The following is a 14,121-nucleotide window of genomic DNA, read 5'->3' as shown; positions in this document are numbered from 1 at the left end:
GGAGTTAATTCAGACATCCCAGAAATTATGGCCATATGTCCAGCTACAGCTTACATGACCACTATTTGGAAGGATTGTAAAAGTGTAATATTTCTTTTCCGTGTGTGTGTGTGTGCGCGCGCACGCACACGTGTGCGCACGCACACCAGTCCTGGGGCTTGAACTCAGGGGCTGGAGGCCCTTGACTTTCTTTTTGTTCAAGGCTAGTGCTCTATCACTTGAGCCACAGTTTCACTTCTAGTTTTTTTTTTTTTTCTTTTGTCAGTCATGGGGCTTGAACTCTGGGCCTGGGCACTGTCCCTCAGTTCTTCAGCTCAAGGCTAGCATCCTACCACTTAAGCACCACTTCCGGCTTTTGTTTAAGTAGTGCTGGGGAATGGAACCCAGAGCCTCATGCAGGTGAGGCAAGCACTCTACCACTGAGTGCCCTTCACAGCCCACTTCTGGCTCTTTTTGGCAGTTTAGTGGAGGAAGGAGTCTCAGTGAAGGTAGGAGTCTCACAAACTTTCCTGCCCCAGCTGGTTTTGAACCATGTTCTTCAAATCTCAGCCTCCTGAGTAGCTAGGATTATATACATGAGCCATCAACATCTGGCTGAGTTTTTTGTTTTCTTTTTAAAAAGCACTTCCCTGGTTAAATGATATGATCCACATGCTGGAAATGATGTTCATTATTTTGGTTGTTCCAAATAAATCTTCCAGAGACAAAAAGATTCCCTTGTTAGTATGTACTCAAATCTAAAAAGCAAAATTTTAGGAGCCCACTATGGGAAGCATCAGAGATCACAGTAGCAAAAGAGGATTTAAACCCAAGTCATGCCACTTCTTAACTCAGTTTGAATTCAGTTTTCCACTTATTTGTTGTAAGGATTAATCAGACATTCTATGGCAATGCTCAGTAATTGTTTGCTGTTGTGTTCAGAATTTATATAAAGGAGCATGAAGTATAGCATTACGATTGAAATATGTAAAATGTGAACAAATATAGAGTGCTTTGTTAAAAAATATTTCTTTGAATAGTAACTAAGACAGCTATAAATAAAGTGATTAACCTAAAAGGCTAGATATAATAATAGATTTTTATAAAGCTTGAAAATGATGATTAGAAGCCACACAGGCAACTGCTTCCAGTATTGTTAAGAGGGGAAAACAAAGAGGGGAACCTAATTATACATGTCCTGTAAGACAAACAAAACCACAAGAAGTCACACACAAGGAAAACATCCATCAGTTCCAGCCGTGGTCACATGAGGTTAGTAAGATCATGGGTGATTCTGACCCACTTCTCCCCAACTGTTAATCTTCTCAAGCATGTTTATATTGGTCATATGACCAATAAAAGCTATTAGAAAATGAATGTTAATCATCTTGCAAAGAAGAGGTCTTGAATATTTGTAGCTGGTTCCTGCTATGAAGACATAGCTATTTTTGGAGAATATGACCTGGAGCTAACTAGCTGACCTCTGTCAGGCTCAATCTGAGCTAAGCTGTCGACTCTGAGGACCTCCTACAATGCATCTTTACATTCTTGCATTAAAGACAAGCTAATTCCATAGTATTGAATTTGTGGAACAAGGTAGCTTTTAAACGAACCTGCTTCCCAGAACTGCTACAGAGCTCAATTCTCCTGAAATCCCTTATAATTTTTCTATAATCCCCATTTATCTGAGAATGATTAGATTACATCCACATATCAATTTCTTAAGGCAATTTTGGTTTTACACCACTGTAAATATTTCTTAGAATGCCATTTTGAAGATCAGCTGTATAGAAATCCCTTTCTCAGCTGTAAGCAACAAACTCAAATAATGTCGATTATATCTTATAATGTGAGTTTTGTTAAAAGAGCAATCCTGAGAGTAAAAAGCTGGATGGGCAAAGCATGTGTTCTGCCAATACCACACAATGCTGTTTTCCTGGCATCAGCCTAATGTGTGAATGCAGCCCTTCTCTGATACCTCTCTCATGAGTGGAAATCTAACAGTGTTTCCTCAGGATGGCTCTGGAAAGAGCAAACTGAAAAGTTCGTGTTTAATTTCTGAGTGGAAATAACTTGAATTTCAGTTTTAAATCAAAGTCGATGCGTTAGGAAGATTCTGTTGCTATCAGTCACCACTGCCCCCTCCTCCAACACACACATACACATTTCAGTGCTGGGTATCAGAGCGAAGGCCTGGAGCATTCTAGGCAAGGGCTCTAGCATGTTCAATGACATAAACTTTTTTTTTTTTAAAGTAACTACTGGGTACCTGTCACTACCCTAGTTAATTATCAATACAAATACGCATAAAACAAAGAAACTCACAGCCGGTCTGAAATGAAAGAAACACAAAGAGACAGTTACTGAGCAATGGGAAAAGCAACATGAGAGACCTGAAAGCGTTTATATGTATACCACACATGTTCATCAACTGAATGTATGGCCACATATTAGAAGTCTTGCATATTCCCTATAATTCTTTCTACCATAGCACATTTTTTTTTTTTTGGGTCGGTCCTGGGGCTTGAACTCTGGGCTTGGGCGCTGTCCCTGCGCTCTTCAGCTCAAGGGGAGTGCTCTACCGCTTGAGCCACAGCGCCACTTCCTACCATAGCACATTTTATATTACCTACTTATCTCTACAGTGAGGTGATTTTCAAATCACTTCGGCAATCCCATTGTAAGCCTTGTGTTTTGTCCTTAAAACTGCTAAATTGGAATTTAATTCTGTAATTATGCAACAATTCAGTATAACTAAATCAAAAGCCATATGTGTCAGCCTAGAGGGTGTCTATCTGATCTACAACATATTGGTCTAGAAATGTTAAACTTAATTTTTTTCCATTTGTACAGGGGTAAGCGTACTGTATTAAATATGTAAGGTCTTATCTACGTGGGTTTGATTACAGAAACTAATAAAATATTCTCTAAATAATGAAAAAAAAAAAAAAGAACTGAATTTTTATTGGTCACAACCACTTCCAAATTTTAGAGTGACTGTCTTCTGCTGTCACCCTCATCAGTGTTCAGTGTAGATTCAAACACAGGGAGCCGTCCAGCAATCATACTTCACTCTCCAATTAAGTGCTCTCTCTCCTTGGTTTTAAATCATTTTCCTATTAGTGGAATTCACTAATAGGACACATAGTTTACAGATGCATATTTTAGTTGTCATTTCTAGACACTCATATGTTCAATGTAAGAAAACACTGAGTTACAAATTAAGCTGGCACAGACACTGCAATAATCCCTTACTTGTTATCTTTCAACAGCCTCTGCTCAAGGCCTATGGAGACCAGCCTAGTAACTGCCCATTTTTCATAGACTGAAAAATTTGGTTTTTGGACAAGCCTCTGGATTGTAATCTGGCTTTGCGACGATGCTAAAAAAACTCAAGTGAGAAGCAGCACAAAGTTAGCAGGCATGCCGACAGCGTGAAGATATGAAGGAGAAACACTGCTATTAACAGAAAGAAAACCACAACTGCAAACAGGCAAACCTTAAAGAGCATAGCACAGTGTATGATAGCACCAAGTAATCGTGAATGTGTCTTCTAATTAAGTCAAAGAAAGGATAAATTATATCTCATATACGTATGACCCAATTCAGAAAATATTTCTAAGATTTTCCTTATGCTAGTTCTCATAACGGATCTATTTCAATACTTCTAAAGCTGAAATTATGAGCTGTGGCTTACAATGCTGGGAGAATCTCCAGTGCCCCTTGTGTCTTACATTGGCTCATGTCCATCTCCTTGACCCTGTTCTACATCAAAAATCCACCCCCCCAAGCCACAGAACACTTTATATCTCCCTAAGTTAGCTTCCCTAGCATGAACTCTCAAACCTGCCCTGAACTGAAGCCCTGTTTCTAAAGTCACAAAAACTGATGGACCAACAAATCCTCCTGTTGCTCCAAACAGTGCTGCAGGCTCTCTTAAAGAACTGTGAGGCTGGCATAAACAGAAAAGGCCAGAAGTGGTGCTGTGGCTCAAGTGGTAGAGTCCTAGCTTGGGCAAAAGAAGCTCAGGGACAGTGCCCAGGCTCTGGCCCTGGGTTCAAGCTCCAAGACTGGGGGGGGGGGTGGGATTGTGAGGGGAGGCAGCAAAGTAGGCAAACAAAAGGACTGGGCAAGAGTGGTGCAGCTAATCAGTGCTTCTAGCAGCTCCTTCCACAAGCCCTTCAACTTAGACCTGACAGAGCTGTTAGCCCTATTTCGTCCTTTTAGCTTCTCTCTTATTCCTCAAAGCCATACAAAGTTCTATGCTCCTAGAGCATCATGAAAATCCACTTTTTTGAGAGTAGTTTCTGGATGGAATTGTTGAAAAGTACACTCATCTCTAAAAGCAAAACAGAGACTATAAACTATGATGCAAATGCAGACATACAGCACAAGCTGAGGCCTTGATAATCTTTTGCCTTTCTCAATACTGCTTATTGCTGTTTCCATAGAACTGCTATGACATTAGCCAGCATCCACTTTATGATCATAAGGAATTAGTATAAACTATGAACTTTTTCCCACTTTCAGATTTTTAAACATTTTGTCCTGGAGCTTGAACTCAGGCCTGGGCTCTGTCCTTGAGCTTTTTTGCTCAGTATGCACTATTACTTGAGCCACAGCTCCTCTTCTGGTGCCCCCCAACCCCCCACAGTTAATTGGAGATAAAGTCTCATGGACTGTCCTGCCTTGACTGGAATAGCTAGGATTACAAGTATAAGCCACCAGGGACCACCAAGTTTTAAATTTTTCAATGGACTAAAGTCTCTAACTTTACTAAGATGTCAGATATCCAAGCCAAGACAGACTAACTGATGAAACCAACCTTCTGAGTGGCTTCCTTTTTCTTCTTATCCTCTTTCTTCCTTTTCTTGTCTTCCATTAACTGTTCTTCCCTTTCTTGCTCCTTCTCTCTGTTAAAACAATATCATACCAGGTTACATATTACACTCACAGTGCATTTCTGTACAAAGCTCATCTAGGTATCTACACAGAGTACTGTATTTTACCTAAACCTAAAGGATACATAGACTCACACTGAGGTATCCCCACAACCTGGTTTACCACCCCATTTACAAAAAGTCTATACTTTTTTGGGTGTATGCCAGCCCTACCACTTGAACCACAGCTCTACTTCTGGCTTTTGGTGGTTAGAGATTTAAGAGTCTCATAGACTTTTCTGTCCAGGCTGGCTTCAAACATCAATCCTCAGATCTTAACCTCCTGAGTAGCTAGGATTACAGGTGTGAACCACTGGCACCTGGCTTTCAAGTAGGGTTTTATTTTTAAGGTAAAAAAAGCCTAGACTTGGAGCTCACTGAATTTTAGAAGTAGAAGCATAATAGAGACTGAGTTCCCAGTTTCTACAGCCTGGAGCAGACACTTCCATGGTACTTAGGATTTTAGGTGACACAATGCATCAAAGCCACAAATACGATGCATCATGTCAATTAAAATATTGTATCACCTATGATATATCCAAGTTAAAAGTGAATCAAATGAAAGGAAAATGTTAAGGAAATACAAGGTTTGAAAATGGCAACTAAGTGGTTCCTGAAGGGCTTAAGTCTAAAAGTAGAATTGAACAGGCTCATCCATGCCAAAGAAAACTGAAGTGGGTTCTCATGAATATGTTAATCAATGTTGAAGTTACAAAAACTCAGATTTTTTTTGGTGGGGGGAAGAGGAGGGGGGTGTGCCAGTCCTGAGGCTTGAACTCAGGGCCTGGGCACTGTCCCTGAGCTTCTTTTTGCTGAAGGCTAGCACTCTACCACTTCTGGCTTTTTCGGTTTATGTGGTACTGAGGAATCGAACTCAGGGCTTCTTCATGCATGCTAAGCCACATTCCCAGCCCAGAAACTCAGACTTTTTAAAAAATTATTTTACCTACATGCTGTTACTGACTATCCATTTATAAACATTAGGTTTTTTTTCTTTCTGCATTTCTGAGTGTCAAAGTCTTATATGTAAAATTCATAGCATAAAAATAACTTCCATGAAAATTCTAAAAATACAGTCAACTCCTCAGCCCAGCGCTGGATTCCTCTGGATTGGCATTTTGTGTGTGTCAGCCTAAGTGTGGGGCTCTTGGAGAAAACCCACTTGCAACTGTGTGCTACTCTAAGAAAACAGTTTCAGGAAAGTGCGCCGGATGGAGGCTGGCCATCTTGGGAAGCTGGCCGCAGGTTCTGTTATAGTTGGCTCTAAGAACCCCGAACTTGCGCTGGCTGCAAATGGAAGAAGATGAGGCTCCTCCTCACCATAATTTGGCTCTGACATTCTCCAGTTAAACTGATTGCAGAAAAGTTGTGGCCACAGTCTGAGCATCTTCATCTAAATAGTGCTTTAAAAATGTTGTCACTCTAAAATTACGTTTATTTTTTAAATTCCCTGTTAAAAATAGCAACAAATCTTTAATGAGACACATTCTTACAGAACAACTACCCCTTTCAAATATTTTCCCTATAAACAGGCAATTCGGGGAAAGGGATTGAAATTTATGCTCACTAGAAGTAGACTTATTTCCAAAGCAAATATTTTTCAAAGCTTTCCAGGAGACAAGCTTTGCTTTCACTCCTTTCTTTAAACTGAATCTTGGTAGAATTTAGTATTCTCCTTAAATTTCATTCCCTTAGGGAGAATTTACCTTGCTACCCCTGACTTAAAATTTTGCTATTGCCCTCTGTCCATCACCTTTTATAATAAAATATTTTTTAATTGCCATTGACTTACATAATCAAATGGTATGGGATTCACCTTTCTCTAATTTAGTTAGCTGTGCTCTATCTAAGCCATACAACACCACCATCTGGAGAGGTCTACAGGGGCTGAGTGAGCCCAAGTAGAGCAAGACCAGCCACACAGGTAGCAATGGGAAAGGGGCTGCATACAGGGCCACTGACCAATAGCTACGCATATTAAGGACAATAGCAGCCAGGTGCCTTACTATTGAAAAGGGGTGTTTTAAAAATGGAAAGGGAGAAAATTCAAATGAACCCTGTAGAGTTGGACCAATATTGGTTATTAGCATGAATTCATTGTTTTCAACACACAGAGACATAACAATGAATATAGTCAACTGTTTGCCTGTGAATATAAGTGAATGTCTATATAAAGCCCTTCATGCACATACATACATAAACACATAATATACTAATGTAGTTATTCTCCAGTTTTGAAGCTGTGAGGGCAAAACAAGCAGCATCCAAATAATATACACCGATTTAACACCTAGATTTATGACTATTCTAAAGTACCATTTTTCACTAAAAGAACCAGATTCCTTTGGAACAAAAATTCTGTGGCTTAGGCTAGAAAAGCCCAAGACTAGAATGCATGTTTGTGAGACAAAGTATTCAAGAATAATGGAAGTTCAAATGGTCACAGAAGACAGTTTGAAGGGGGGTTCTGAGCTATCTGGGACAACACAAATATCACATGATGAGAATTGTGAGTGAGGCTCAAGTGGTAGAGCAGAGTGTGAGATCCTGAAGTCAAACTTCAGTACCACTAAGAAAAACCAAAATACAAACAAAACATTATATAAATTAGGAAAACAAACGTCCATATGAAAACAAATTATATGACAGGAATGGGGTATTCACATATGTTCAAGGCACCTCCCTATAAAATATTAATTAAACTAAAAGGTGGAAAAGAGTAATTAAGTAAGACAAGAGAAACCTGGTGGACACCATCTTAAGCAAGTTAATCTATGTGAAATAAGCACCATCAGTAGTGTGAACACTGAAATGGGGAGGTCCTTATAAGAAGAACCTGGCACCATCTCTGTGATGGTCCTTTCAGATATGTACAACCCAAATACTATCGGACAACTCCAGAGAGGGATCCTACAAAATGATGTTCAGACATTTCAAAGCCTCAAGAGTCAAGGAGAATTTGAGGAACTGTTTGGGACTAAGACTCATGACCAAATGCACATGTGGTCCATTTGCAATAAGGCTAGTGCCACTCCCTGATCAGGGCTCAAGAGTCAACATTAGTATGCCAGTCATGTTGACCTTTGCTTTTCAAGGTTATAGTGCAGGATACAGGAGAAAGTTCTCCTTTGTTTTAATTAAGCTACAGTTTTGATGAAAGAGTTGTAAGCACCAGGACAGGGTCAGCAGCCTATTCTCAAATAACTCAGGAACAAAAGGCTTTTCAAAACCATACAGATTTCAACTCTAAGTTCGAGATTGTTTCCCAAAACAAAATCCAAACAACAAACACCAAAACGACTACCCCGGCAGCATTCCTGATCAATTACATAGAAATTACTAGAGACCTTTAGAAGTTCAACCTCTGCCCACTAGATGTTCTAATACCTAGCTAGGATTGAGCTGATACAAATACTCATTCATGTCTACAGTATTTTACAACATTACTTCAGCAATCAAACTTCTCATTCAGCATCCGAATGGCAGACAGCAGGTGACAAAGGTGAGGCCCAGTGACCATCTGATGCTTGAAAGCTTGAAGGGAAAGCAGAATTGTTCATCCTTACAATCAGAGGTAACATGCATCCCTCCAGAACTTCATCCAATGAAGTCACCTGCTAGGAAATTCACGGTCTCTAGGTGGGCTCAGTGTCCAGGTATTTATGGAGTTTAGGGTTCCTTCAAACCCCTTACAGCCCTTGGGGACTCCCAGACTGGAATCTGAGGCTGCCAGCTCAAGCCACCTCATGCACTAGCCCCAGTGTACTCCCCATGCCTCCCCGCTGTGGGTACTGGCATACATGGAATACATAATGTGGGAGCGTCACCCAGGGGCCACGTTTAATATGAGCAACCAGAACTAGCCTCTATAGTAGACAAAAGTGTGACCTGCTACTTTAACTTTCTGTCAGTCCTGGAAGAACTGAGGCACCCTGAGGGTAGGTAAGCAAACACTGTAATGTAGAGTAAGTTAAGATGCTACTTGCTGCTGATGGGAGCTAGGGCCTTACGCATGGCAAGCATTTGCTCTAGCACTGCACTACAGCCCTAGTCCTAAACTAGTAAAAGACTCTAGATGAAAAACAAACAACAAAATACAACTTTTTTTTTTTTTGGTTGATCCTGGGGCTTGAACTCTGCACCAAGGCCCAAGATGCCGACACTCCTAAAATCCTGCTGCAACCCTGAAGGCGAAAAGCTGTGGATGAGGACAACAGCTCCCTAGCACTGCTGTTCAGTAAGTACCAGCTCCACATTTCCCCACCCATTCTGTGTGCCTGACACAAAAGCCACTCTCCTTTTCACTACTCATCACTTTATCCTAATGACAAGTCTTGCTTAATAGCTATTTGCTTCAATGAAACTGTCTCTGCCATTCCAAAGAAACTCGTCCTTTGCTGTACACTTCTCAAGGATTGTCCCTGCCTCTTGTGTCTTCCTGGAGCTGTCAAAACAAACACCAAGTCAGTAATACCCTCAGAGCTAGTGAAATAACTAGCATGAATGTTATCACTAGGGATGTAGAACGCTGGGGTGCCCTCTGTTTTAATCTCCTCCTACCAAGATGCCCAGGAATGGTCTTTTTTTTCTTTTCTTTTCTTTTTCTTTTTGCCAATCCTGGGGCTTGAACTCAGGGCCTGGGCACTATTCCTGAGCTTCTACCACTTGAGCCACAGTGCCACTTCTGGCTTTTTCTGTTTATGTGGTACTGAGGAATTGAATGCAGGGCTTCATGCATGCTAGGCAAGCACTCTACCACCAAGCCACATTCCCACCCTCAATGGATTCATTTTTTAAAATAAATGTTTATTGAGTGTCTAAGAGCCAGGCACATTTACAAGCACTGAACAGGACAGAAAGAAAAATCAAGTTCCAGCTTGCAGGGGGCTTATGTTACACTGGAAAGAGACACAACTAGGATATTCTGCAAAGTATGTATGAAGTAACATTTAGCCGGCAACCAAGCTCAGGACAGGACAGGACAGGACAGGGTGGGCTGAAGGAGAAAGGTGCGGGAGAGGATGTCACCTTAGACATGATGCTTAGTAAAGGCTTCTCTAATTAAGAAAGCCTATGAAGAGGGACCTCTGGGGCAAGGCCTTAATCCACAGGAACAGATGGCTCGCATGCAAGAGAAGAAGAAGACATGACCTAGAGAGCAGTGGAAGTGACTATCAGGGCTATATAATTTCTAAAGTTCTAAAGGTAAAGTTCTAAATTTCTAAGTTTCAAAAGGTAACTATGCTACCTCTTGGTGGCACTGATGACCAGGGTACAATGAAGGCATTTTTTTTTTTAAAGTAACTGAGTAATCCTAATAAACTAATACATGGATTCTACTTACTGACTAGAGGGGATTTGTGCTATCTACCTCATGTCAACTTCAGTACTCTTTTTTTTAAATCTGTCCTGGGGCTTGAACTCAGGACCTGGGTGCTGTCTCTGAGCTTTTTGCTCAAGGCTAATACTCTACCAGTTGAGCCACAGCTCTACTTTCAGTTTTCTGATAGTGAGCTACCAGTGCCCAGCTTTTTGTTTTTAATTAATCAACATTTTTGTTTTTTAAATCAGCACATACTAGTTATGTAAGGGGGGATCCCACCCATGTGTACAATGCAGTCCATCAATCTCCCCACCTCTCTCACTCTTCTCACTCGGCTCTTCATTGCCTGATACAGTGGACTGCACCTATAATCCTAGCTACTTAGGAGGCTAAGATCTGGAAGACCGACTGTAGTTTAAAGCCAGCCCAAGCAGAAAAGTCCGAGAGACTCCATCTCCAAACAAATAACCAGCAAACGCCCAGCTGGAAGCACAGTTCAAATGGCAGAGTGCCAGCAGACCATCAAAGTTGAAAAAGAAAAGAAAAGAATTCTTTATTTTCCAACGGAACTTTAGAAATTATTCAGCCCTGATTGTCACAGAAATAAATTTCTAAAAATGTTAGAATTTATACCGCCTTACCATGTTCAAATTGTTATTTGATCAACTGCTCATCTTAAACACACTAGACACCACAAGGTTCTTCAAAATGTACAACCTAACTCACAATCCAATATATTTTTCCCAGTCTCAAGGGTTTGCTTGTTCAGCTGGTCCTGTACCATATAAGCCACATCTCCAGTCTGCTTTTTCATCTGTTATTTTGGAGATGGAATCTTGGCTGTCTTTAGACCTTAATCCTTCTGATTTCAGCATCCTGGGTAGCTAGGATCACAGGTATATGCCACCAGTGCTTAACACGATATAGTTCTTTAACTGAGAATTTGAGCAATGTAAGGACACTCAAGTTGTTACTTTGCTATGTGGCAGCAGGCACTGAGCTCTGTCAACATCAGTTCTAAGCACCTCTGGCCCACTTCCTAGAATCCCTTACAATGAGACACCGAGATGTCGTTTGCACTGCTGTAAGGGACGTTTGTGTCTAACTTCAATGGGGGAACACTCAGCAAGATGGACAATGACAACTTTGCCACAACTGTTTCTTGTACATGAAGAGGCAGCAGCTCACCTGGGCCCCTTGGGGGTGGGGCGGTTCTGAGGTGTAGTCCCAGCAGGTGCCAGTGGGTTCTCTTCAGTGTGTCTCCCATGCAAAAGTGGGAGTACATGCTACTGTTTGCCCATGCCTTAAAAATGTCCAGAATACATCTACTAATATATGACTTGTTCACATTTCCTTAAAAGACAAAAGGTAACCTTGGCAATTCATGAAAGAATAAGAAAAGAGACACAAAGCCATTATCAATCATACTCAATTAAGGATTATTGAAACCACATGCATTACGTGGGAAAAAAATGAACAAAAAGGAGCACAGTGGAAAGAGTTAAATAAAGCACTCCAAGTATCCATTAAGAATATTTTAATTAAAAATACACAAAAAGAGAGCATGTTGGAATGCATCCATTCAGGCTGAGGAAATTACATAGTATGGCACTCCAAATTTCTGTGTCAGATTTGTTCGTAGCATTTTTCAGTTGTTGGATCTGACTGGGGAAATTTAATGGGATGCTAATGTAATTTGTACAGATATTAGTAGACAAGGCCAAACACCGCTGGGGCATAAAAATCATCCTGAGACCAAGTGGCTCACAGAAAGAAAACAATAACAGAATTGATGATGTAAACGCGTATTTCTTCATCCAGAAGGACAAAGCAATTTTTCCTGCCTTCAGTTTTATCTTAGGACACGTGATAGGCAATGTATTAAATCTAACCCAGCTTCTTCTACACATGGCTTACTTCGCTTCCTATGAGGAGTTATATACTGCAAAGATTCTCAAACTCTAAAGAGAATCTTGTTAAATGCAGATTCTTATTTAATATATATGGGATGGAGCCTACAATTCCCCATTTCTAACAGGTCTTTAAGCAGTGTAGCTATAATGCATTCACAATTGCTTTTTTCCAAGAAGATATTGAATTATAGTCATTTTTCCGTGAGTCATAACTTTTAAATGTCAAGCATATGCCTTGTTATAGCTACACCTATCTGTGTTTCAATACCAAATTACTGTGCAATTATTTACAAGAGTATTTTAAAAGACAATTAAACAACTCATGTAGTACCAACTAGGCTGAAACTCCACTGAGATAATGACATAGAAAATAGGCGATTGAGAAACAATGAAACATGGCAGTCAGTTTCCTCATGCAGCCTAAGCTTTTCATGAATTCCCTACGTTCCTATTTTAGAGCCCATGCAAGAAACTGGTTCCTTTGGGATTACTTTAACCAAATAAAGAAAGGTATTTTAAAAAACAAAAGAACTTGCTTTTTACTTTCAGAAATTCCACGTGGCCAAAGTTGTAACCCCTGATTTGGTGGATTTTGTTTTCCTGCAAAAATTTCATGGTAGATGGTATCTGAAGACCGTCTTATTTGAAGTCACTCACCCTACACCTCATGTTTTCTTGCCAGCTGGCCTGGCATTCTCTAGAGGAGATTTCTATTCAATGGTAGTGCAGCTGGGTGAGTGGTTCTTCATGATGTCACCTTGGGAAATGGCTCTAAGCCTTGCCTTTTGTTGAGCTCACTGACCAAATCTTGAAATACTTGCTCTGAGGTCTTCTTAGTTCCTTCTAATGTTCCCCACAGTGGGCTTTCTATCCCCTTACCACTGGGGTGAAACCCCAAATGGGTTTCACTTAGGTACACTCTTTCGATTGCTATACGATGCAGGGTTCACACAGAGTAATCCTGCCCCTTCCTTGTCCCAGATGACAAACCATCCAAGAGTACGATAGCTTTTTTGGAAATCACAGCTCACCGTGTCACAAACACCCAAGACTCCTCTATTTTTTTTTTCATAGTACTGCTAAATTGTGCCCCTTTTTGGTACTGGTATGGGGCTTGAACTCAGAGCCTTGTATTCTCACTTGACTTTGTTATTCATGACTAGTGTTCTACCACTTGAGCAATGCTTCCAGTCCAGCATTTTGCTGGTTAATTAGACGTTATCATCTTAGTCTTTTCTGGCTTCAAACTGAGATTCTTGGATCTCAGCCTCCTGAGTAGCTAGGATTACAGGCATAAACCACTAGGCTAGCAAAAGCACTTTTCTATAGTCAAGCACAGGATCTTCCACATCCCTATTAGTGCCTGCGGTAGCAGACTGATAGCCTTCCTGCATTGAAGGAAAGACCTGGAGCTGTATTTCCTGAACCCCATTCCTTATATGGTCCCCAGGTGAATGTCATCATTCAGAGGCACTTGTGTAAGATGTGGAAGGAACAAGTCAGTGGCCAATAGTCTCTAGAGAACTGCCTGCAAACAGGTAGCAGACAGGGTTTTCCACTCCTGCAGCACTTTCCAGACACATTAAAGTCACAACGGAGCAGCTGACAGATGAGACTGCTGCCTCAGTAAGACTGTCAGCAGTTCTACACCCAGATTACAGTTAGTAAGTTGACCCTCCACAGAAAGGTAACTATAAAGCAGTTAAAGCATGCCATCTGACCATCTAAATTCACAGTATCCAAAGACACCAACTAGTGGCTCTGGCTATGACCTGGAAATGGCATGAAGTGTTTTAAATGTGGCCACACATACCAGGGCCTCTTCTCTGATGATGCCAACTGAAAGCCCTGTCTGAGCATACTCGAAGAAGCCAGGGGCTCTGGGAAGCTTCAAGTTGTCCTGCTGACAACACAAGGGCAGGGCCTGGGCTCTCCTCTCCCAATGACTTCATCATTTTCTTTCTTA

At 40.9% G+C, this 14,121-nt stretch overlaps 1 protein-coding gene across 7 annotated transcripts in view; it reads right to left on the bottom strand.

The window, feature by feature from the left end:
- Tnrc6b (trinucleotide repeat containing adaptor 6B) overlaps nucleotides 1–14,121 on the bottom strand; it is a 237,367-nt gene that overhangs the window by 70,350 nt on the left and 152,896 nt on the right. For all 7 annotated transcript variants that reach the window (XM_069999582.1, XM_069999588.1, XM_069999585.1 and 4 more), the window contains one exon: nucleotides 4,805–4,892. In XM_069999582.1, the coding sequence (XP_069855683.1) occupies nucleotides 4,805–4,892 (88 nt within the window). The remainder of the gene's footprint in view (nucleotides 1–4,804; nucleotides 4,893–14,121) is intronic.

Source organism: Dipodomys merriami, unplaced genomic scaffold, assembly GCF_024711535.1.
Source record: "Dipodomys merriami isolate MVZ:Mamm:240054 unplaced genomic scaffold, mDipMer1.0.p SCAF_55, whole genome shotgun sequence".
Classification (NCBI taxonomy): Eukaryota; Metazoa; Chordata; class Mammalia; order Rodentia; family Heteromyidae; genus Dipodomys; species Dipodomys merriami.
This window is presented reverse-complemented; position numbering and strand designations above follow the sequence as displayed.